Here is a 26,857-nt window from a genome sequence, read left to right as displayed (position 1 = left end):
ATTCTTAATTCCTTGTCACTTGCTTGATTTGGTAACCCAAACTACAACCTCCATCGAAAACTTATTTTTCTACTGCTTAAATTTTCTCCAGAGGCCCTTATCTCCATCACATCATGTATTTTATTTATTTACCTAATTTCTTACGTATCTCCACAAGTAACTGTCAACTAACAAAGTGAAAGCTTTTGTCCCATTTTATTTAGAGTGTATCCCCAACTCTCAGTCACTATCTGATAGAGAGTTGCTTAATACAAATAACAGATGAATAATGATAGAATAAATGATACATGACTAACGAATATGTAAGAGAATGTTGAGTTAGCACTCAAGTGTTATGTGTTAAATAACCATCTCCGTTACTGACAAGTTGTATTACTGTTGAGAAATAACCTTTTCGAATTGTAAATGCCCTTTTCTATAAAGTAAGGGTAGCAGAACAAAAAAAAAGTTAAAGTTAGAATATTCTGTGGCTGAAAGGTACTAACGTGATCAGAGTAACAATCGCTATACAATAATTACACAACTGGAAACTTTTTTCTTTGCCTTATTTGTTGATCACCGTAAGAGACACACCTCAGTGTCTCAATAGTATAAGCAAAAATTTTCAATCATACCTGAGGAGTTAACTTGAGAAGATAATTCTGTGAGTCGGATTCTGAACTATCAGAGCCTTGACTGCTACAAAAACAAGCACATGAACAAAAAAACAGTTTAAGTTTCAGAATGTTTCAGTGAAAGTTCATGATTTTCATGGTTGCATTTATCTTACAGGCTCTAATAACAAGAGTGCTGATAAAAGTTGTTTAGGTGTTTGGTAATTTCAGAAAGCTTAGCAGTAGAGATGCTTTTACTTGAAGATATCTTTTTTAAGATTTAATTAAAATTCTAAGAATGTGTTACTAGAATATAAGCTCCAGAAAAGAATATATATATATATATATATATAGAGAGAGAGAGAGAGAGAGAGAGAGATGATAGATAGATAGACAAAACCACCATGAATATGTAGTAGACACCCAAAAATATTTGTTAATAAGAGAATGCATAAATGCTATCTGAGTAGATTCCCAAGTTTCATAGGTATCATTAGCTATTAAATTATTTTTACATCACTACATTTGCACTCCGCTTCGAGAAAATGCAAGACCACATGTAACATGGGACCTAGGAAAACTAAGTCAAATAGCAGTCTGTCTCTAATGGCAATTATTTATTTTTGACAAAGTGATAAAGTTTCACATTGATACGTAAACTTCTGCTTGAGATGCAATTCAAGAAATGAACATTTCTGGCTTGTATTTATTATGATTCTTATTATTTAAAGCTTGATTTATTTTTTACTAAAAAGACAGATATACAGAGAGGAAGAACTTCTGTCTGCCGATTCATTCCTCAAGTGGCCGCAACGGCAGGAGCTGAGCCCATCAGAGGCCAGCAGCCTGTCCTCCACTGCTTTCCCAGGCCACAAGCAAGGAGCTGGCTGTCAAGCAGGGCTGCCAGATTAGAACCAGTGCCCATATAGGATGCTGGTGTGTGCCAGGTAAGTACTTTCAGTCACTAGGCTACCACGCAGAGCCATTCTTATTTTTTTAATGAACAGATTTCGTTTCCTAGAACAGTTTTAGGTTTAGAGAAAACTGAACAGGAGGATTTCATGTGTACACTTTGCTGCCTGCAGGGTTTCATTTCTTATTGACATCTTACAGCTCTATGGTATAAATGCTACAACTGATTGAACCCATACTGAATCATTGCTACTAATAAAGTTTATAGTGATATTAAGCTTCACCTTTTGTTTAAAAAAAAAAAAACAAACATTTACTACCTGGTACCACAACAGAGGATGGAGGACAGAACAAATCAATCCACTAACGCAGCCAAGTGTTGTCAGTGAAAACCTGGGCAAACGGAGACTCTAAGGTGGACTATGTCAGTTAACGGATTCTGGAGAGACTTCATCGTGTTTGGAATGGCAAAACTGGCAGTGATTCAGACCTGTTGAGCTACAAAACCACTTGAGCAGTGCTCTCAGAGCATGCCTCACATCAGGGACCCTGGGATGGATGGGAGGCTGTGTGGGACTTCTCTTTTTATCTCCTCCTTTCACCCAAATACAGGGAAAAAAAAGGTGGAAACAACGGTCTTATCCACTTTCCTGTAGCCCTTGACTTTATGCCCTAATCAACTATGTAAAGATCATCAACATAAAATGATATTGATAAAAATAAAAGATTTGTTCTTATTGGAAAGGCAGATATAGAAAGAGAAGGAGAGAGAGAGAGAGAGAGAAAGATTTTCCATCTGCTGGTTCATTCTTCAACTGACCATAATGGCCTGAGCTAAGCTGATCTGAAGCCATGAGCCAGGAGCTTCTTCCGGGTTTCCCATGCAGGTGCAGGTGGCCTGCTTTCTTAGGCCACAAGCAGGGAGCAGGATGGGAAGTGGAGCAGCCAGGATCGAACTGGTGTTCATACAGGATCCTAGAGCATGCAAGGTGTGGACTTAGCCACTAAGCAATTGCACCAGGCCCAGGGTTGACGTTTGTGCTGTGCATTCTAGCTGGTTTCACAAATCTTTACTGACATATCCACATTATCGTATATTTCAGTTTCACTGTCCTTAAAATCCACTTCTTTCCATTATCCTTCCTTTCCAAGGTACTCCTGGTAACCACTGACATTTTTTCTGTCTGAATGCTTTTGTATTTTCCAGCATGTCATATAGTTGGATTCATATTGTATGAAGCCTTTTCAGACTTGCTTTATTTCACTTAGCAATATGCATGTGGGATATCAGCATATCTCTTCTGGACTTGATGGCTCATTTATTTTCATCATTGAATAATATCCCATTGTATGGATGAAAAGGTTTGTTCATCCATTCCTCTATTGAAGAACATTTGATTACTTAAGCTGCTTTAAACATTTATGGCAGATACTTGTGGACATGTTTTCAACCTAATTGAGTATGCAACTATGAATATGACTGCTGGACTACGTGGGGTTATTAAGTCAGATTTGTAAGCAATTTTGCCAAGGGTTGGTGTTGGGACATAGTAGGTGAAGCTTCCCTGCAATGCCAGCATGGCCAAAAGGTGCAGATTTGTGCCCCTGCTGTTCTACTTTTATCCAGCTACCTGCTAATGGCCTGCAAAAAGTAGCAGATGATGGTCCAATAACTTGGTCCCCTGACTCATGTGGGAGACTCAAATGAAGCTCCTGGCTCTTGGCCTCAGCCTGGCTCAGCCTGGCTCAGCCCTGCAATTGTGGCCATCTCAGGGACTGAACCACTAGGAGAGCTCTGCCTATGCCTCTCCCTCTGTAACGTTTTCAAATAAAGGAAAAATCTTAAAAATCTTTAAAAGACAAACTGCCAAATAATCTTCCAATATAGCTGAATAGTTTTGCACTTTAACCAACAAAGTAGCAGAATTCATGCTGGTCTACATCCTGCTCAGTGCTTGATGTTGTCAGCACTTTGCATTTTGGTCATTCTAAATATGGTATTTCATTATTGAACTTGAAAAGCAACAGGGAGACAGTAGTAGTTACCATCGTTGGGTTCATTCCCCAGATGTCCAGGTCTGGGCCAAGGCCAAAACCAGTATCCAGGAACCCAGCTGAGGTCTCCCACTGGAATGGTAAGAACTTAGTTGCTTGATCCATCACTGCTGCCTCTGAAGGCCTGTATTAGCAGGAAATTGGAACCCGGAACTGCAGGCAGTGGTATCAAATACATACATTCCAAAATGGGAAATGGACATCCTAACCAGTATCTTAACTGTCAAACAAAATGTTTATTCCTTCGTCATTGATTTTCACTTGTAAATTAATGTCAAACATGTATCAGTGTACTTGTTAATCATTTGGGTATTTTCTTTGATGAAATTCCAGGACACTTTGCCCATTTGTAATTTGGCTTGTGTGTTTTCTAACGGTCAAAATTTAATTCTCTGTATATTTTAGATTTGAGTGCTTTATCAGATATGCATTTTGCAATTATTTTTTAGTCCATGGCTTGTCTCAATATTCCGACACTGTTGGCTCACAGCGTATGTTGTCAATTTAATTGAGTCTAACATCAATCTTTTTAAATAGATAATGCTTTTGTGTTGCATCTAAGAATTCATTACCAAAACCAAGATAACAGATTTGATCTTATATTATCCTTCAGGACTTACAGTGTTACATTTTTCATTTGGCCTGTGATCCACTTTTTGTTTAATTTTGGTGAAAAAGTGTAAGTCTATTTCTACATTTAAGTTTTTGCATGTGGATATTCAGATGTTTCAGTGCCATGCGTTCAAAAGAGTGCTCTTTTTCCATGGAAATACAGTTGCTCCTTTTTCGGTTGTCCATGCCTGTATAATTCTATTTTTGGATTTCCTATTATTCTGTCTTGTGAATCTATTTGTCTATTCTTTCACTAGTATGAGACTCTTGATTTTGGAGCTTTTTGGCAAGAAACTTAAGATCAAGTGGTCAGAACCTGCAAACTCAGTACAGGTCTCTCATGTGGATGACGGGAACCCAACTCCTTGAACTATCACTTTGTTGCTTCCTTGAACGTGTATTAACAGGAAGCTGGAATCAGAAGTGGAACCTGGACTTGAACCCAGACACTTTCATATGACATGTGAGTGCCTCAAGCACTGTGACAAATGGTTGCCCCAGAATTTGAACAACATTACATTTTTTTGTTTCTATGATCATGGACTATCTCTCCACTTATTTAATTGTCCTTGAATTTATTTCACTGGAGGTTTTGCAGTTTTCCATTTATAATTTTGCAATTATTTTATTAGATTTTATTAGATTTAACCCAGGTATTTTTATTTTTGCGCTGACATTAAGTGGTAAAGTGTTAATTTTTTTTCATTCTGATTGCTCATGATTTATACTTTAGGAAGCAATTCCATGTTAACCCTGTATCCTGACATCTTACTATAATTATTAGTTGCAAGAGTTTTTCACTCTTCAAAAAAACATTTTTAGCAAGTAATTTCAGGGTCATAAGTTTTCACATTAATTGGGAAGATCACACAGGAAAGCTGGAAGATGCAGAGCACGCTAATCCAAATTACAGCCACTTTTTTCAACAGATGCATTCCTTTCAACATCAAAGAACTAATCCACATCAAGCACTTCACTAACTGTCACCCTAGAATGTTACCACCCTAGAATGTGACATCTGTGCAGTACAAATTAAGCTGTTAAAGACAGAGAGACCTATTTTCCTGAAGTTTCATAAGTACACAGCAAGACAAAATTTGAAGAATTTATACACCAGCTTGGAAGCTAGATTAAAAAAAAAAACAGCAGTATTTGAGTAAGTTGTGCAACATAAATACAACTATTTTTAAGAGTAATTTCTTCTCTAAGGTATTGGTCTGAAGCAAATCTAATTAAAACATGCACACACATTTTAAAATCTTAACCATTTGCTTCACAAGAATAGAAAGAAACTGGAGCCTAAATCTATACAGAATTACAAAGTAGTCCAAAATAACAATCAGAGCACAGAACAAGCCTGGAAGGGTCACCCTCCCTGGTTTTGTCTCTCCTTCTACCTATAAATCTGCCTTTCCAAAATAAATAAATAAATAAATAAATAAATCAGTCTTAAAAAGGAGTGGGGGTGGTGCTCTGTGGTACAGGAAAACTGGATGACCCATGAGGTCATTATGCTAATTTAGTTGCAAATATTACACATTCACGTTTGTATAAAGTATCCAAAAATTAAAAAATCAAATGCAGAGAATCAAAGAGTGGAATGGTGGTTTCCAGGGGCTGGGATCTGAGGAACCCAAGTTACTAATTAGTAAACATAAATATGCTATTGGAGAACTTTTGTGCATTATGCCAACAGTCAACAACAAAAGATTATACACTTTAAAACTTAATAAGAGGGTTTGAATTTGCTGTATGCCATGAGTGGATATGGAGAAAACAAAAGCAAGTATTACTAACATTCCATGTACTAGAAATACACTGTGCCTAGCGATGCTCATACTATTTGAATACAAAGAAAAAGTGTTAAGGAAGTCCAGACAAGATGCATTGAAAAGATTTCCTCTGCTCAGACCTGAGATGCTCAGGCAACAATATCCAACAATATTTTAGTATTATCATAAAGAACAGAGTAGGACAGCACAAAAAAAAAATGTATTACTCCTTTAGTCTTGACCTACCTCGATTCTGGGTCCACTGTAATTTCTATCAGGGAAGTAGTATAGGACCCTTCAAAGACTTTTTCAAAGTTTGTAGGAACACGTTTTGTCATTTCTTCTAATTCTTTCAGGCACTGATAGTACTAGGGTAAATTATAAATTAATTACAAAATAATGTGATTTCAACTGAAGTAATTTAACATTTAAAGACATCAGGACAATAGTTGTGACATTAAGTACCCCGTGTCCCAGTTCCTGTTAGGAAAGTAATAAAGGAAAAGAACTGCTGTAGGGCTCAGGCAGGCTGCCTGATAGGCTGGAGTCTGATATATTGCCAAATAGATTGTTTACCTTGGTCCGGTCAGGATCGCAATAGTCCAAGAGAGAATCACAAAAATGGTATCCCATTGACTCCAGGTCTTTTGTGTTGAAATGAGTGCCTTGTTTCTTACCTATAAATCAAAAGTTTATCTATCCTGGAGGATGCGTTAATCTCTTTTTTTTTTCTTAGCAGGTAAGCCTAAGTTCCAGACAGAGAGTATAAAATAATAAAATATTGGTAGGTTCCTTATCCCACCCTTGAATTTTCTACTTTAGAACATTCAAAATTCTCTCTCTTGCTCTCGCTCTCTCTCAGACTTATTTATTCAGTTGAAAGGCAGTATCAGAGAGAGAGTGAGAGAGCAAGCTTCCCTCTGTTGGTTCACTCCCCAGCTGATCACCAGGACTGAAGCTGGATCAGGTACTTGGATCAGGTACTGCTCCTTTCCTAGGCCATTGGGAATGAGCTGGTCAAGAAGGAAGCAGCTGGGACTTGAGCCAGTATCCACAGGGATGCCTGTTGCATCCTAACGGGGGTTTCTTTACCCACTATGCCACAACACTGACCCCCTGGGGCAGGTCATTGAACAGTTTAATGCTTTCTCTGCTCCTTTCCCACCTTCCAGGCCAAGGCTTCTTTGGCATAGCCTGGTCTATGTTGCAAGGCAGAAGAAAATTCACTATGACAGGGACTATTTGGTGATAGTTACAGTGTATCAACTACTGAAAACACCCTCAAGCAGTGACTTTATGAGAAAAATGCTTTCAAGGTACATTAAAAATTAGCTGAATATTTTACATGTGTTTTTTTAGCACTTTAAGTTAATACTTAAAAGAAACTGCCTTAACATAATGTATCCCTTTACATTAGAATACATATGACTAAATATATAGATTTAATATTATACTTAATATGACAATATTTTAATAGTATTTCTAATATTATTATATGTAACAATATGCAATAGAATATATTTAATTTTATTACTATAATAATATATAATATATTTATAATATTTTCATATACCATATATTTTAAATATATCAAAACATGTATATTTTCATTTAAAATATATTTATGATTTATATGATACATAATTATGCTTGATATTAATACAATAATAGATTTAACATTATATTTAAATATAATAATAACATATATTCTTAAAATAGATATATATACTAAAAATATATATTTATAATTTGTTTTTATTGGAAAAGCAGATTTACAAAGAGAAGGGGAGACACAGCTAAAGAACTTCCCATCCACTGTTTCACTCCCCAAATGGCTTCAAGGCCAGAGCTGGGCTGGTCTGAAGCCAGGAGCCAGGAGCCAGAAACTTTTTCCAGGTCTCCCAAGTGGGTGCAGGTCCCTAGGCTTTGCAGTCCACAAGCAATGAGCTGGATGGGAAGTAGAGCAGCTGGGACATGAAATGACATTCATATGGAATCTTTGTATGTGCTGGGTGAGGATTTAGCCACTAGGCCATCATGCCAGGCCCTAAATAGCATTACAGATCATACTTATATTTTTAGTTCAGGGAACCAGTACCTCCACATCTAAATGTAATTTGGCCAATTCCTCCTCCCCTTCAGATTTTTTTTTTTTTTGTAAATAGCAAACTTAGCAAAAATATTTTTGTAGTGACATTTGAAGGATGTGAACTGCCCTTTTCTTTAAATTATCAGGAACATTTGTTTTGGGCTGGTGTTGTGGCACAGCAAGGCCAGCCACCACCTGTGATGCCAATGTCTCATGTGGGTACTGGCTATTCCACTTCTAATCCATGTCCCAGTGGCCAAAGCGCTAAGGGCCCTTGCACTCACATGTGAGATCCAGCTGGAGCTCTTGGTTCCCAGCTTCATGCCAGCTAAGCCTTGCTGTTGGTAGCCACTTGGGAAGTGAACCAAAGATTCTCTCTCACCCTCTCTTTCTGTAAGTCTGCCTTAAGAATAAATCCACGGAAACCCTCTAAAAAAAAACACAAAACAAATATTAACTTTGAAGATTAGTTTGTGAAGTGGGCTGGTGTGGTGGCTCAACGAGCTAATCCTCTGTCTTATGGTGCTGACATCTCATAGGGGGGTGATTCTAGTTGTGGCTTCTCCACTTTCAATCTAGTTCCATTCTCCAGATTGGCTCAGGCTTGGCCATTGCGCCCATTTGGGGAGTGAACGGCAAGATGGAAGACCTCTCTCACTGTCTCTCCTCTGTAAATCTGCCATTCAAATAAAAATAATTTTTAAAAGATTAGTTTATGAAAAATAAATTGCTCTAACCACACCTAAAATAACTCTAGAAGTGATGATGAAACAGAAAAAAAATGGAGAGTTTATCTGTATACCGAATCGATTAAATATAAGTATATATTTACATGGGAAGAAAGTACTATCAAATACTCTACATTATAGATTTAACATTAAAATACATTTTTCTCTAAAAGCTTTGATGAGAACATCTGGTCCTACCCAGAGTAGATCCACAGAAGGTGGCCTCCATAGTAAAGCTGTTCCTGATTCCCATTTTCCACATCACCACTCTTCCTGTTCCTTCTTTGCTCTTTTGAATATTAAACTTGCAAGCTGAAAATGAAAACTGAAAGGAAGAAATAAAAATGAGACCCATTATTATTTATTTCTAGATTTTTCTTAGGAAGTGGGGTTGAAAACGAAGCTAGTCATGCAATATCTGTTAATTCTCTTTAGAGCTTTAGGAGTCATGTTTATTTCCTGACCAGTAGTAGTAACTCATTTTAAGGGTGATACATTTACTTTCTTTTTCTTTTTTTAAAAGATTCATTTCTTTTCATTGGAAAAGCAGATCAGATAGAGAGAGAGGAAGAGAAACAGAAAGAAAGATGTCTCATCTGCTGGTTCTCCTCAAATGGTTGCAATGGCCAGAGCAGAGCCAACGTGAAGCCAGGTACCAGGAGCTTCTTCCAGGTCTCCCATGTGGATACAGGGTCCTAAGGCATTAGCCTCTCCCCAACTGCCTTCTGAGGCCACAGGCAGGGAGCTGGATGGGAAGTGGAGCAGCTGAGCAGGATCCTGGAGGCTGTAGAATGAAGATTTAGCCATGACACTGGATCCAACACGTTTATTTTTCTGAGAGCCATAGATTATAATTTCTACAATACAACTTTTACTTGTATATAGTATATACATCCAAAAGCTATTGATTACTTTTGGTACTGTTAAGATCCTAGATAGGAGTTTAAGTATATTTAGGAATCACAATTAATGTTGAAGATTTCCAGTAACAAGAGTCTTTGTTTTAATCGGAGAGACATTTGAAAGATGTCATGAAAGGTGTATCCTTAGTGTTATTGGAAGGGGTGTAATTTTGGTTAATTAGCATAGCATAAAACTGACTTTTATGCATTTCATTCTATGCATATTAACGGTTTGATTTCATGTAACTGTCATCATAATGATTAATACTAAACAGTTTTATTATCCCTAAAATACTCATATTGTCCCTTAGCAATCACAATCCCTTAACGTCCCAAATTTCTAGCAAGGAGTAATCTGAAATTATTGCAGTTTTTTTCTTAAGATTGTACATTTTAAAGATAAAGATTTATAAATGTTGTTGAGACTGGCTTCCTTCACTTAATACCTTTGAGATTTTCCCTGCTTGATGCATGTTAATACTTGTTTCTTTGTATTGACGAATAGTAGGCCATTGTATGAATATATCTGTTTATCTGTTCACTAGCTTAGAACATTTAGTGTTGCTTCTAGCTTTTGGCAATTATGATGGAACAGCTATGAGTGTCTACTCATCAGTTTTAAGTTTTCATTCCTCTAGGAAAAATATCTAGGAAAGGATAGCAGAATCATGTAGAAGTCTATATTTAACTTTATAAGGTACTTCCAAATTATTTTCCAAAATGTTCCATGGGCATTTGAATATAATGTGTACATCTCTGTTCAGCAGAGTGTTCTGTAGTGTCAACTAACTTCAGTCAGTTGATGATGTTCAGTGCTTATATATCCTTGCCTGTTGTCTGTCTTCCAGATCTAGATTGCAGAGGGAAGAATTGTAATTGTAATTATGGAATTAGAATCTAATTGTAATCATGGGTGCTCACGAATAGATTTAATAAGAAAAATTTAGAAATGGAAACCCATTATTTCCAGCAATTTTTATATGACCTATTTTAACTATAGACTGGTTGGTTATAGCATTTAAGAATTTGGTACATTCAGGCCCGGCGGCGTGGCCTAGTGGTAAAGTCCTCTCCTTGAACACGCCGGGATTCCATATGGGCGCCGGTTCTAATCCCAACAGCTCCACTTCCCATCCAGCTCCCTGCTTGTGGCCTGGGAAAGCAGTCAAGGATGGCCCAAAGCCTTGGGACCCTCACCCATGTGGGAGACCTGGAAGAAGTTCCTGGATCCTGGCTTCGGATCAGCACAGCACCGGCCATTGCGCTCACTTGGGGAGTGAATCATTGGACGGAAGATCTTCCTCTCTGTCTCTCCTCCTCTCTGTATATCTGACTTTCCAATAAATAAATAAATCTTTAAAAAAATAAGAATTTGGTACATTCAATCTAATACACAACAGGCTTAATATTCATGACACTTAGCATGTTAATAAACAAGTATTAAAATATCACAGCAATTATTTTACACAGGGATATTTTCAGTTTTGCGGGATATTATTCCAGTCTGGAATTACTTTCCCCAATGTTTTTCATTGTGAAGAAATGTATTCCATTTGGGAAATAAACCTATGTTCTCTGTCAACAGCACTTCTTACCAGATCATCATTTCTTGTTAATGCTTGGGATTTAATTACCTACAGAAGACAATAGTGATGTTTCAACGAGTCCTTTACAATTTGGCTGGTTGAAAATTTGGGTGAAAGCTTATATAATGTTTTTGCTATATTAAAATGTTTACTAAAGGATAATTAATATAACATGAATACTTCCATAGATGAGTGCCTCAAACAGGTGCATACTCTATGAAATTACATATACTTTATTTGTTTTTCATTTAATTTCTACATATTTGTAAATTTGGAGTATTTGCTTATTTCCTGGGAAAACCTAATAAATACTTCACATCTTTAGCCCGTATAAGTGAGAGATTGAATAAATAGTAAAACAATGAAAACTTAAGGCATCAAAACTGGTGAAATTGAAAGAAAGTTTTCAAAAGGTAAAATCTTGGAGATGTTATGGGTATTTTGTCTTTTTCATATTTTCAAATAATTGGTCAGTCGCATGCAATTTATTAAGTAGACAATTCTATAAACCAGTAAACAATAAGTAAAAAAAGTAGCTTATTGAAAAGAATTGCTCAATCTATTGGCCCTCGAGGGCAACAGTTAGTAAAAGAAAAAGTAAAATCTTGATAAGAACTCACTTTATCTGGACAATTTTTGCTCAGCATAAGAGGAAAGATTCGTTGTTGTAAGTATAAAACTTTGGATCTGTCACTACCATCACAGCCATACATGAAGATATTCTCTTTCCTACTATGACCATGAATATCACAATATAAAATAACCTCTCGTTTCTCCATCAATCTATCAGGAAGAGAAACAATAGTTACTATATCTTACCTCCGCACTTTACTTATGCAGATGCAACTATGGATTTGCAAAAATAATGGGCCAATACAATTTTGTATAAACTGGCTTTCAGTTTTAGCTTCTCGTTTATATGTGTATTATTAATAATATATTTTCTAGAAATATATAGTAATTTCCTGTTAATTACATATAATATATGAGTGTGGTAATCTATTACATGGACTTTAGTCTCAATACTTTCTCCAATAAGATCTCTCTTCCGCTCTAGTCAAGCCTAAAGCATTTCTCTCAACTCCAGTAACAATTAATCCGGACAACATTTATTTGGCACTCTTTTGGGAAGTTTTCATAGTTTTAACATCTAAGCTTGTTAAGGATGGACAATGCTTCCAGTTATCTTGAACAGCGCTATGCAAATAATAAGCCCTCAAATATTTGTTAAAAAAACGTAGTGTCTGGTGACTTGGTGCTGAAACCAGTTAACATCTGACTCCTGATTAGTATAATGAATAAATGGTATTTTGTCAAAAATGATAAAGTTTGATTTGACTTTACAGGTAAATTTATAACAAATATTTCCAAGAAATTATTGCAATTCATTAAGAGCTCTGTTCTTCGTATGGTTTAGCACTGAATGATTACTTAGACAATGGAAAATTGCCCTCCCAAACGACTGATGAAAATAAGAGAAAAAGCTTTCAAAAGGTAATGAAGGGATAATATTGAGATGGTAAAGTTATGAGAAATTTTCTTTTTTTACATTTTAAACCAGCACTATTATATCAATCAAAAATCATTTCTATATTTCTATATCCAGAAGCATAAATATCAAAATGTAAGCAGTGTCATATGTAACAAGAACAATATGTTCCAAATCAAAATTCTAAAACCTGAATCCCTCAACACATTACTTCCAGTCATAATAATATTCTTTATAAAATGAAATCTGCATACATGTATTAATTTTTTGAGTTTTTCTCATATGTGTCCAATATGTTCTAACTGATAACAGGACTTACATAAAGCTGTTGAGCACTGTATATTTTTAGAATATGAACTAGATTGTAAAGAACGAATACCAAGTCCTTAAACAAGAGTCAAGCTGCCATTTCAAACTTCCCCAAATCAAATATTCTGCTTTTTACACATAACTCAGAAAAAACTTCTTACAAATAATTAATTCCCCCAATATTATTTTTTTCTGAAATAAAATATTCTGTTATTTTAAGTAACATTAGAAACAGTTGAAATTTTCTTCTTACCCACAGGTAACTAAGATATTCTGTTTTTTTTTTTTTTATCCTGAGTATCTTAAGATTTACTCTCTTATTTTACCATGCTTTAAATGTAATTTCACATATGTGTTTAGCTGTTCACCTTTGTATTCTGCTTCCCTGCCTAAGATTAACTGCAATAAGATTATTGTTCTTTCCTGCAAGTCTTTATCACACTTCTTAGGTAGACTCCTGTTTTAACCTTGTCACCAGGCAATCTGAAGAATTGAGACTATGTAAGACAGTTCCCACAGACCCAAACCCCGGGGCTTCGATCTGTAATACGTTATGTATGAGACCAGGAACCCTTACTGTCAAAGAACAGTAAGGAGTCATTACGGATGACTCTTGGGCTTCCCGCAGCTTCCTTTATACAACTTTTAAATATTTCTATTTCAGAATAATTTTAGATTTATACTGAGGCTGAACGCGGAGTTCTCCTAGTTTGGGATAATGTTGATATTACATGGAACACACTGTTAGAAAAAGCGAAAACAACACTGGCAGCTTATGGTTACCTAAGCTCTCAACTTCATTTGGATTTTATTAGTTTTCCCACTAACATCCTTTTTTCAACCGAGACTCCAACCCAGAGTGCCATGCTACGTTAATTTAGCTCTCTCTTTATTGCCTGTCATGCTCAGGAAAATTAGAAGAAAAAAAAAATCACAGATTGTTCTTGCATCACTTAACTAGCTCTTTTGGAATCCGTATTTGTGACAGGCATTAAACCAGGAATTTCTCTGTATTTTCTGTGGATCTCAGTACTTCCCTCTCTAAGGAGATAGCGGGCTAAAGTGAGAGGGAACATGGAAGCGCAACAGTGTAAAGCAACAGAATCAATGGGTGCTTGTAAACTTGCAAGCTCCTCTGAGAGACTGGAGGTAACCCCAGGGAAAATGCCTGGTCTACCACCAGCTGTGATAAGACACCCACCGTATTTGAAATACGCAAATTTACGTATTCCTTTCAAAGAGTTAGCAAACAGCAGTCCGTTCAACAAGGGGGGGGGGGGCTATTGTATCCGGTTGCATGATACCAGATGGGAAAGAAAGAGACATTAAACTATCCAAAGAGAATGAAGAAGACTATGAGAACAAGATATTACCAAATTCACTCCATAAGCAAAGAGGCGTTCTGAGTCTTACTTTACCTACGGATCATGTTTCGGGTATACCAAACAGAAGGAAATGATTCTTTCAGGAGAGATGCATAATTACGGTTCAAGTCCTGTCCCGCTAAGGAGCACCGATAATTTCCCACAATCACGCCATCTGGATTCAGCATGGGTACCACCTTGAAGACAAAGGTGTCCCGCAGCAAATGCGCATCACTTGAGTTTCCTAAAATAAAATCAAGGAAGCCTTTCATGATCCAAGAGCTGTTGGTCTCTCCCGGGTGGACTCGGGCAGTCAGAATGACAGCCTTCCGCTTTCTTGATTCGGCATTCTTCAAAGGGGTGGTGATTGTTAAAATATACACCATGTTCCTAGCAAGCGTGTGACACAAGACACGTATTTTACAAAACTTGGAGCGTACTGGGTCGTTATTGATGCTGGAAAGGTATTCTTGTAGCTTTGTGTAGGTGTACGGATAGCAGTGAGCGAAGTAGCAGGTATCTTTGTTGTGTGGAAATTGAAACGTCCAGGTAAGGGAAAAATAATGGTGCCCATTTTGGGCCACATTGTTCCTATAGTACTTGATTTGGTCTCCTATTCTCTGCCAGCCAATATGATGAGCCTTGGCCTCTTTCTCAGAGTAGAACAGTGGACGCATACCCCGGTTGTAAAGACTAGCAGGCTTGATGAAGTTGACGATGGTAAATCTGTAGGGTATTCCTGCTTGGGTATTAGAAACTTGGAAATAGTACCACTGGGTGTGTTTATTTGTGAAGAGGTCAGGGCGCACAGTCAACTGGTACTCGTATTCTCCCCTAACACAGAAGGAAAAAAGGGGAAAAAAAAGTATATAAGAATCTTAAAACGTGGCACTTAAATTAAATGAGAAAGTTAATTTTATTTTTGTTTATTCATGGAGGTTTTTTTGTGGTTTCGTTTTAAATTGTTGTTAAGGAAATTGATAGAAATTATGTACTATTATAGTTTTAATAATTTGGAGACTATTTTAAAATGTGTCCGAGTAAGGCTGAACTATCTTATCATTTGATTGTGTTATGGCACTTGCTAATTTTTGGCTGGACTGTGAAATTTTTGTTTTTATTTTACTAGAGCCATTATTACTTTGGCTATAATATAAATTAAAAATGTTATCTCAAAACTATTAAAGTTTTGGAGGGCATCAATGTGTATTTAATCAACATCCAATAGCAAGTAACTTGAAAAGAAAAATTGTTGACCATCAGACTCTTAATGGATGGTAAGTTGCTTCTGTGCCAATTCTAATGTCTAATGTCTTTATATTACTTTTTAAGTAAAAATAACAGTAAAAACACAGATACTTAATATAAATTTTATATATTTTAAACCAAGTATGTTTGGTATAAAAGAAATGATTGAAGGGCTATTACAACCGAAGAAAAGGCCAATCTTAAGAGAATGAAATGACTATCATTAAATTTCAAAACATACATAAAATGATCACACAGATTATAAAATTTAAACTGAGGACAGCGAATATGCTCGATAACTATTTGTTTCCTTATACTGATTCATTGAAGCTGCTTACAAGTAAAAATAATAATTTCAATGGGAAACTTTTTCCAAATAACAATCTACCTGGATAGCTAGAACTTTTTTCTTCTTTACCAAATAATTAATTCCACATTCAGCATTACTTACTTTATGTGTGTGTTTGTGTGTAATTACAAATAATGACACATGAATAGGTGATAGAAGTATTGCAAAACCTTGACAACTGTTGAATCTAGGTGACAAATATATATAATAGTTATTGTAGAATCATATTATTATCTGCATTTGAGTGTATACTTAAAATTTTACATAATAAACACCTTCATTTAAAAGATTGCCCTTGGGATATTTCAAGGAGCAACCTTTTCCAGTTAAATTTTGAGAAACACTGTGGCGATTAATATTGTCATATTAAAAATATAAAGAATTTGTTTAAACTTAATTCATAGTCCCCCAAACTGACATCAGAACCTTTATATTCTGTCCATTCCATAATTTCTAAGAAGCACCTGAATTTCAAGAAATCACAGTTCAAGAATGGATACAATGAATGCTAACATACCTAATACGGAAAATAACTGTTGATGCTCTAACTTCACAAATGAAAACAACTACACCTACACTTTGACTACCTTCTGTAGATTACCACTCTCAAACCTTGCTTCAAACACCAAAGTGTTGTCACAGTCAACCACAGGCTGTTTTAAGGGTGTTCGGTTGCCTCCAACTCGGGAATATATAAAACAGGGCTCTTTGTAAGCTGTTGGAAGGAGGGGCACAGAGACATCAAGACAAGTCTAAAGTAATCTGTACAGTGTGTAGTTACGATTCAAGCATAAGGATTATACATTTTAAAATAACTGTCCTTACCTAATTTACATAGGTTGATATTGAAATAGGTCTAAGAATAGACTAGAGAAATAATGCTTTAAAGTAAGTGTATATAGGTCTCACATTAAAATATTTATTCTATTTCTGTTCATGATAAAGTAATTGGCACCAAATGGGATGATTGCATTGCAGATGGTAGTTTTACACCACTACACCACAGAAAAGGTTTGAGCCCTTGGCTTGCCTTTATATTCTTTGCCTTTACATTCTTTGCCTGCCTGCTTTCCTTCCTTCCTTCCTTCCATGCATCGTTTGTTTGTTCGTTCCTTCCTTCCCATAGTTACGGGGGCGGGGGGTGGCAGAGGAGAAGGGACAGAGAGGAGGGGAGAGAAAGTGAGAGAAACCTTCCATCTATTGGTGCACTCCCCAGATGGTTGCACTACCTAGGGCTTGAGCCAGGTGAAAATCAGGAGCTAGGAACTTCATCTGGGTCTCTGTTGGCTCAAGGACTGTAATACCTGGGCTATCCCCCACTGCTTTCTCACATCCATTAGCAGGCAACTGGATGGGAAGTGCAAGAGCAGGGATGCGATCTGGTGCCCATATTGAATGCTGGTGTCACAGCATGACTACAAGGCTGGCACTAGTCTTGGTCTTCTGTGTTGGGTATCTTCTCAACCACACTTCAGGCAGGTATGACTTAGAATATCATAACTCTAGAAGTTGAGCTGAGGAAGCGAAACTGTTTCTTAGGATGGCTGACATTCAGAAGGCAAGGCATTGGACAAAAAGGGTTCTCCGGAGTTACCTGTTAGAATAAATATACAGTCCTAGAGGTAACATTTTAAATAAACATCAGGCATAAAAAGACAAGAAATTCTGATGGAGTCATATGATGGAGTACTATTTGGCAATATGCAAGAACCAATAGGAGCTGGCATTGTGAAGTGGTTGGTTAAGCTATCACTTGTGGTAGTAGCTTTCCATTGAAGTGTCAGTTTCAAGTACTGGCTGCTCTACTTTTGACCCAGTTCCTTTCTGATGCATGCAGTACGAAGCTGAAGATGGTTCAAATACTTGGATCCCTGCCACCCCCATGTGAGAGACCCAGGTGGAGTTCCAGGCCCCTGGCTTTGGGCTTGCCCAGCTCCAGTCATTGCGGCCATTTAGGAGTAAACCAGTAAACCAAAGACTGCTCTCTGTCTCTCCCTCTTTCTCTGCAACTCTGCCTTTCCAAATCAATAAATATTTTCTTAAAAATCAACTAACAGGTATAAACTTCAAAACATAATTCTGAATTTAAAATTCAGACACAAAAGTGTCCTCATTAAATGATGTTATTTAAATGAAGCTTAAGATAAGGCATAGCTAATCTTCACGAACAAAAGAGTAGTTGCCTGGGGTTGGAGATGCTGATGAACAAAAAGGAGTTGGAAACTTTCGGGTGTGATGGAACTACTATATTTCTTAGAATGCTCATAACATAGATGTAAATATGTTTCAAAACTCCCACTTATGTTCTCTCTATATATGAGTTAGATACTTTACTATGCACTTATGTTCTCTCTATATATGAGTTAGATACTTTACTATGTATACGTTTTATCCCAATTTAACCCAAATAAAACTAATCATGTCAAACAATATGCCTCAGGAAACGCATTGAACAGTCAAAAGTTACACTATTTAAAAACTATATAAATGGGAGCTATAGATGGAAAGGAAGCAGCAGTTGCAGACCATTTACTGAATTTATCTTTGCAAATGAATAGAAGCATAATTCTGTCGAAATATATCTATTCTGATGAACAACATGCTGTCTTATTTTAAAGAAATTTTGATAAGTTGCATTATATATTCAAAAATATAATGAACACCAAGTCAGCATTTGATCAACATGTAAGGAAATGTCTTCATAAGTATATGGAATTTCTGGAATGTCTTCCTAGTATCTGTAATTTCCACCATAAATAATAAAAGAAATGTAAGTAAGAGATGAGTTTAAGTTTCAAATTATGTTTTAGAGCAGCACTTTTCAATATGCACCTACCATCTTCAGCTAGATAAACCACAGTATTTTCCTTGGAATCTGGATAAAGGGGTTCCATTTCTAGACCTGTTGCAATATATACCGGCTCAGGATTAACAGGAGTCCAGTCTAGAAAAAGAAAAAAAGAAAACACCATTGAAATATTACTTCAAAATGCAATAATTTATTGTATATTTTCAAATATTCATCCAGGCTGAAAGGTAGAGTTTAATCTCTTTCTAAGGGTTCATAGGAAATGGCAATGAACACTGTCACACTATAACAAAACTAATGAAATTTAATTTTCACATTTTTCTTAGCTCTTATATTGAGTAACTAATAACTGCTTTGTGTTCACTGGAGATTTCCTACATAATTTCTATTTCTACTAATCCCTTGATGCCATTCTATTCCCTCTGGGACTCTTGCTCCATCCCTCACTTTCTTCTTGTGGGATCTTCAATGTCTTGCTTTCAGTAACTGTCCTTGAAGATTATACACATGATCAGGTTTCTTCTGTTTTCTAAAAGACATTTCCATCTTTTTCTTTAACTACCAGGGTACTTCCTTTTCTTCTTTTTTTTAGGCTCAATGTTCTTAAAAATTGTCTTACCATTCTCAAATCTCTGTCTTACCCATTTGATGGGGAAGAAAAAAAAATTGACTTAATAGCCTAAGTATTTAAGTGGTTGGCATTCTTAATGGAACAAGAATTTAGTAATGGGGATCAAGCATTACTGGACAAACATTTTAGGGGCTAGATGCACATCTGCTTTAGTAACAGAAGTATATTTGACACAGTGAACAGGAAACAACTCAGTTACAGAAAATAGATTGACTATCACATGCGCAAACATGCACTCTATGTATTGTAACCTTAATAGAACAATAATCAAATAAACTGATAAGCAATAAAGCTAGTAACACGGAATCAAGCGTACTGATAAACAACAAAGCTAATTAAAAAGTGAGACTGTGAAAAACCTGAAAGCCTTAGACAAGTCAAGGCCAAGTTATGAACTGAGACCATATCACCCATCTGAAAATCCTGTGAATTCAGCTATACGCAAAATTGATTCTCAAAAATTGCGTTAAGACTTCTCAATTAAAGAGATAAGTAAGGATTTCCTTCATTTTTTTATTTATTAATAAATGATCCCTATTTTTAAGGACGATGCAACTTATATATGAGTATTAAGTTTACTATGAAAATAGCTTTAAAACATTTATTTATTTGAAAAGCACTTTGAGAGAGAGAGAGAAAGAGAGACAAATCTTCCATTCATTAGTTCACTGCCCAAATGTTTGCAAAAGCTGAAGCTGTGCCAGGCCCAAATCAAAAGCATTGAGCTTTAACTGGATCTCCCATTTTTGCAGAAGTCTACGCACTTGAGCCATGCTCTGTTGGCTTCCCAGGCCCATTAGCAGGGAGCTGGATCAGAAGCAGAGCAGTCAGGACTCAAAGTAGAATAGAGGACCAAATTGATGCCCAAACTAGGCACCAGCCGTTCAGGCAATGGCCTGACCCACTATGCCACCAGGCCAGCCCCACAAAATATTTTGAGGACCAGATTTAACTTACTTCAGATCAGCTTTTGTTCCAGTGAGTCCCACACGTGTTGTAGCACTACAACTGGCCTTTACATTGTACATGAAACAAAACAGGAACTCACTTAGTTGCCTACAAAAGGATGCGTAGTCAAAGACTTCTCAGCCTGTCTTACTATGTCTTTCAAATAAATAAAAAAAAAAGAATGTTTATGTATTTTTTAAAGATTATGTGTGTGAAAGAGTTACATAGAAACACACACGCACACACATCTTCTATCTGCCTGTGTTGCGGGCTGTGGCTTTACCCGCTAAATAACAATTTTGGCTCCACAATAAACATTTTAAAAAGAATTTTTCTTTAATATCCATAGACCTCTATTACTCTCTAACAGCTTCTACATGGTATCCTCCCATACAGAGTGCTACAATTTGATCAACTGATGGATATGACAGATATGTCTATGACGAACACTACAATGAGCATCCTTACACTATATATGCCTAAATTCATACATGAAAACATCTTTGGGTTACTTAGAAGCAGAAATACTAAATTAAAAAACCATGGAGGGGGCTCAGTATGATAGCACAGTGGTTAAGGCCCTCGACTTGAATGTGCCAGGATCCCATATGGGCTCTGGTTCTACTCCCAGCAGCTCCACTTCCCATCCAGCTCCCTGCTTGTGACCTGGGAAAGCAGTTAAGGATGGTCCAGACCACTGAGACCCTGTACCTGCTTGGGAGACCTGGAAAGAAGTTCCTGGATCCTGGCTTCGGATCGGTGCAGCACCGGCCGTTGTGCTCACTTGGGGAGTGAATCATCGGACGGAAGATCTTCCTCTCTGTCTCTCCTCCTCTCTGTACATCTGCCTTTCCAATAAAAAATCAATAAATCTTTAAAAAAAAATAGAAGTTTTATATTTAATCATCTACACACACTTGGGTACTTCAAAACACTCATGGACAGATAACATAAAAAAATACACATGCTTTAAAAATACATATAGCTTTTTCATAATACTCATTATACATAAGATATAAACAGAAAAGTTATATCCTTTAAAAAGGTATAGCAATACCATTTATACCTTCATGCAATTTGTTTGGGAATACATTTATGTATTTATTTATTTATTTTACAATTGGTTTGATTTTACAAATGTTTGATTTTCAAGACAGGTTTATACAGAGAACAGATGGAATCACCAGTAGTTAGTGATTCCAGAGAACCTGGGAAAGTTGTACTGAGAAAGGCTGCATCTGTGTGTTCACCTACTGGCTGCAACATCTTCACCCAGGGTGAGGCTGGCTTAATGGCCCAAAGTCCATTTAACATGTAAGAAATCTGAAATATGGCACCATAGAATCAAACAATCCTTAAAACAGCATTTTGGTAAGAATATATTTGGAATTTCAACAGAAATACACCAACCCACATTGCAAAGAGTCTCAAAAGAAGTGTCTTAACCAAACAATCAAGGAGAAGGAACAGAAATTTTCTCAGCTCTGAACTGCTGATGGTTACTCCTGTGGCTGAGGACAAAACACTGAACATGAGGACTAGGGGAGACAAGGATCATAAAAGTGCACTAAGGATGTGGCAGTGGAATTCTCTAGTGAGATGGAGAGAAAATGAATATTGACTTAAGCGCAGGGGTTAGAGTGATGGTAAGAGGCAGAGGGCTTTGCCTCTCTCTTTGGGTCTCTTCGGTTCTCATTCTCTCACTACTGGGAAAGGAGAGAAACTAGCCCAAATCACAGTAAAGACAGAAGTTTCCTTTTCCTCCTTGTTTGTTTCCAATGCCATAGATGCATCTACCGTGGTACAGCTGTGAAACAGAAGTGAGGTGCAAAAAGAAGGGCTTGGATAAAGTTCAAATTCCTTTGCATGGCAATGTTTCCTGTGCCCGACTTCTGAATTTCTCTCCCTGATGAGAAGAATGAGCTAGAACAGAGCTAGGGACAAAGGTACAAGGTCTAACAGGAGAAAAAGGAAAAGAGTTACCGCAGGAGGAAACTCTACATCTAGCTACATCTAGCAGAATGGATCATTGTAACTAAGTGACGCTTGCAAGTACTACTATGCATGCATTCTTTAACCTTACTGATTTGGAATTCTTGGTGAAAATTAACTTCAGCCTTCATGAATAAAAAGTAAGACCTCTTTCTTTTCTCTCTTCTGTCATCTATCTGTAACTAGCAGTTTAGGTCGAAAATTGAGTTTTTAAGCACTTCTAAATTTAATTTAGATATGCAGTATAATAGGTACAGATAGTTATAATAAATGTAGGCAATTTTAAACTTTACTCATCCATACTGGTTATAACTATCTGGCAATAAGTCTACGGATATACCTTAATCAACAAAATGTAAAAAGCAGTAGCAGTGAGACGGTAACAATGGAAAGGTTTCTAGCCTGCCTGTATATAGACTGTGGAGCTTTAGTTAGGATCTTAAGCTGGGAGAATGATGAAACATATTTGGGAAAAGCACACACACAGAAACATAAAATATACTCTTTCAGTTCTGTAACCATCCATTGAAGGAAAGATCAAGAAAGTAGGAAAAGACAAAGGGGCATTGAAACTACAGGACATAGGAGGGGAACAGAAAGGAAAAGGAGGCAGTAAGGGACAAAAGAAGAGAAAGACACACAAGAAGACACACATACGGAGGGAGGGGAAAAAAGGACAAATAAACAGAAGCAAAAAGAAGAGGCCCAATTCAGAGTGTAGCACGGTTTGTGATCTCACTTAGGAAACTGATTGTGACTAGAACTGTTAGGAATCAAAAACTTCAGGGAATTCAACACGTGACATTTTCATAGAGGTATTAATCAAACTTGGTGATAGTCAATTTCACCATAGCTCAAACTGGTTGTTTATCTTATATACTGTCAATTTACGCAGATTTTTCATTATTTCTCAGCTTTAGGCATCTCTGTTGAAGCGGCTGAACATTTGAAATGTGGCTGTTTTGAAATAAGGTAACGATAGGTATAATTACATAATGGATTCTGAAGAATTTGTACAGAAAAGAATGCAAAATATTTTGGATAAATCTGTGCTAACAAGATATATTTTTTAAATTAATTTTACTTTTCTCCTCTTACCTTTTAAATGTGGCTATTTGGGAAAAAAAGCACTAATTTTTCTTGAAGGTATATTTATTTTGATTGGAAAGACAGATATATGGAGAGAAGGACAGGGAGAAAGATCTTACACTGCTGGAGCTGAGCCAATCCAAAGCCAAGAGTCAGGAACTTCCTCTGGGTCTCCCACATGGGTACAGGGTCGCAAGACTTTGGGCCATACTCTGCTGCTTACCTGGGCCACAAGCCAGGAGCTGGGTGGGAAGTGGAACAGCTGAAACATGAACCAAAGCCCTTATGGGATCCTGGTGTTTACAAGGCAAAGATTTAGCCTCTGAGGCATCATTCCAGGGGCCAAAAATACATTAATTTAACATCATTCGTTTCCTTGTTAAAATCAAGGTTTGCAAAGTAACATTGTTAATGCCTGAATTCGCCCAGTTACTAAAAACATACCAATGTGATGGACTTTTTCATCAATGACCTCACAGTGGTATGGCCATCTTGTTGGGCTCAGCGGACCAGAAGAAGAGACTCCATATAAATCCCGTGGTTTACGAAGACGTGGCACCCATCTGCCTAGCTGATATTCTAGCATTATTTGTGTAGTCCGAGGAAAGAAAGGGTCACCGTTAGAGTCAGCTGAAAAATGGATTCAAACAAAATTATGAGTGATAAGAAGACCTGAATTTCTACAATTTTAATATGATTTGTCTTGTCCTTTCAATATTTGTGGGTATCATCATGAATATTTAATAATCCATGGCATTTTTAATGCAAATATTGCTGAAATTTTAAAAACTTGTTGCACACCTCATAAGCTAAGTATACTAAATCCCCCACTATTACTCTAAATACATGATTATTGAAGCTTCTGTAGCAAATCACTCATTTTTGACTCTTCTTTTAAAAAAGTTATTTATTTATTTGAAAGGCAGTTACAAAGAGAGGGAAAATAGATCTTCCATCCACTGGTTCCCTTCCCAAATGGCTAAAACGCCAACATCGGGTCACCCCATGGGTGCAGTAGCCCAAACATATGGGCCATCTTCTGCTTTCCCATGTGTGTTAGCAGAGACCTCGCTCAGAGTTGGAGCAGTTGGGGCTCCACCAGCATTCATATGGGCTTTCTAGCATTGCAGGCAACAGTCTAATGTTTTATCATGGCACTGGCCCCTTGGTTCTTATCATTCATGTTTGAGAAGTGGAATATGCTAGAATTATGATCTCAAACGTTCTTAGTGAACTCTCACAAATTTCCCTCAGATTTCATTCTATGGTAATTGTGGGACACAGTGCCACAATAAGTCACATAAAATACAGTGGGGTGCCTCAGCAAGGCTGTGCAGTCTCCGTCTCTTACACTGTGATCATTTGGGTTGTGTCATCCTTCCTTCTTTTCTGATACTACACAAACTGTCAGCTAACTTCCAACTAGAGACTTTCATTGTAATAATTCCAATAAGGCTTTTGTTCACTTTAGTCAATAAATTTGCTTCTTTGCCTTGCTCCTGCATTAACCCTGTACAAGGCTTTTCCAATTGTCCCTCAGTGTAGTCCCCAAACCACTTCCAGTTTTGAGAGGCCCGAATTATGAATTGTTAACTGCTCAGATAAGCTCGTCACAATTTTTACTTGTAAAATTTGTATTTCAACATAGTTTTAACTGGACCATTTTAAATATATTGTTCTGTGCGATTTTAGACAGATGCCAATATCAGTAGACAGAGATCTTCATTCTTTCCCTCGGCTCTATGGTCCAAAACAGATGTTGAACATACACTCTGTATTGTGTTTGTTTAACAATTTTCTAATAATGGATATTTAGGACGTTTCTGACTATTCAATGAATTTGAGAAAGATGTAGAAGGACCATTTGCCTCACCAAATAACAAAATACCAAATTTAAAGCCCTTGCAATACACAGTGTGACAGTGACGTAAGAGATCAATGTAACAGAATAGAGTACAGGTAGTGACGGGATTAGTTTGTGATGCAGCTCACAGCTCAGATTTTATAGGGTAAGAGTGATATTTCAAACCAAAGGAAAAAGGAAAAGCTTGAATCATGTAAAAGACTACAAAATAACGGACTACATAACTAGCATGTATTAAGAAAGAAATATAGAGGCATGTCTTAAACCACTCTTGAATTTAATAATATAAAATTCATATTAATATTCAAAACTAAGTACTTAGAGAATATTTACATGATCATATGGATAGCATTGGGATAGGAAAGATGTTCATAATGTAAGATACAAAAATAAGGAACGCAAATGAAAACTGATAATCACATCAAAATAATCATTAACAAGGGAGACAACGTGAAGCAAGTTAAAGGATCATTGTGAGTGGGTAATTCATAACAAGGAGGAGTATAAGTGGACAATACTCCTAGGAAATAATGGTGAATTTCTCCAGCATTCATGGAAGTTCTAATTAAATGAATGGGGTATCACCTTCCAACAGATGGGCACAATTTTGAAAGGGCAACAGAAGAAAATACAAAAAATACTAGGGCAGAGGGGGAAAGCTTCCAACATTGCTACAAGCATTATATTCCACAATATCTGTGTTACATATATAAATATTCAACAGAAATACTTTAAGTATTTGAAAGCACAAATCGAACTGAATACACCTTCAAAATCAAGTGTCCACCAAGACAATTAAATACACATGTGTTGCAAATGAATGACTTTGCAAAGGTGACTTTATATAAGCGTATTCCATTTAAATAAGATGCATTTCCAATGCAGGATATCCATTTGTAAGGCATTAATCCATAAATACATGAAAAGAGGTAGTAATTTTAAAAAGATCCAGTGACTATTTTCAAAGTCAAGTCTTTCACAAAGCAATCGCTGTTTTCAGCCTCACTTCTTTTCTAATATGAATAAGGTTTACCTAAACCAGAAAAGTTTTGCAAAAAGGATTCCAGGAAAAGTAAGGACAACATTCACTCTCCCTATCCACTAAAATAATCATTTTCTTTCATTACTCAATCCTTTTTTTTTTTTTTTTTTAGTTCTCTTATCTTTTAATGCGCTCAAGCTCTCAGGATAGAGAGGAATAAAAATACAGGGTTGTGATCAAACCTGTTAGTAGCGCACACTGCCGAATGTCTTCTCTTACAAATTTCATGAAAGTATCTTCATCCTAAAACAAAAGAAGTTCAAAATACTTCTCTTCTAAACTCAATCTTCCAAATTCCTGCCACCCCCTAATTTTTATAGCTAGCATTCGACTTGGGATTGAGTATTTGACGCCTTAATAAACCAAAAAAGTAAAGTTATTCTATGGGATGCTGATCAAAGCACCTGGACATTTCAAAAATCCTGAAAGCAAAATTGTTATCTTTCTTAAATAAAACTAGGGCCCATCACAGTG

The 26,857-nt window shown here is 36.6% G+C and overlaps 1 protein-coding gene across 1 annotated transcript in view; it reads right to left on the bottom strand.

The window, feature by feature from the left end:
• The window catches only part of AGBL3 (AGBL carboxypeptidase 3), a 50,039-nt gene that overhangs the window by 21,580 nt on the left and 1,602 nt on the right, over positions 1 to 26,857 (bottom strand). Inside the window, exons 2-11 of the mRNA XM_041002126.1 lie at positions 26,566 to 26,626; positions 23,922 to 24,107; positions 18,827 to 18,952; positions 16,585 to 16,723; positions 14,466 to 15,245; positions 11,870 to 12,032; positions 8,960 to 9,086; positions 6,521 to 6,621; positions 6,191 to 6,312; positions 615 to 678 (exon numbers count right to left, since the gene is read on the bottom strand). Of these exons, the coding sequence (XP_040858060.1) occupies positions 615 to 678; positions 6,191 to 6,312; positions 6,521 to 6,621; positions 8,960 to 9,086; positions 11,870 to 12,032; positions 14,466 to 15,245; positions 16,585 to 16,723; positions 18,827 to 18,952; positions 23,922 to 24,107; positions 26,566 to 26,626 (1,869 nt within the window). The remainder of the gene's footprint in view (positions 1 to 614; positions 679 to 6,190; positions 6,313 to 6,520; positions 6,622 to 8,959; positions 9,087 to 11,869; positions 12,033 to 14,465; positions 15,246 to 16,584; positions 16,724 to 18,826; positions 18,953 to 23,921; positions 24,108 to 26,565; positions 26,627 to 26,857) is intronic.

This window comes from Ochotona curzoniae, unplaced genomic scaffold (assembly GCF_017591425.1).
Source record: "Ochotona curzoniae isolate NIBS_2020 unplaced genomic scaffold, NIBS_Ocur_1.0 scaffold_2476, whole genome shotgun sequence".
NCBI lineage: Eukaryota > Metazoa > Chordata > Mammalia > Lagomorpha > Ochotonidae > Ochotona > Ochotona curzoniae.
Note: the sequence above shows the minus strand (reverse complement) of the source record. Positions and strands in the feature narration are given on the sequence as shown.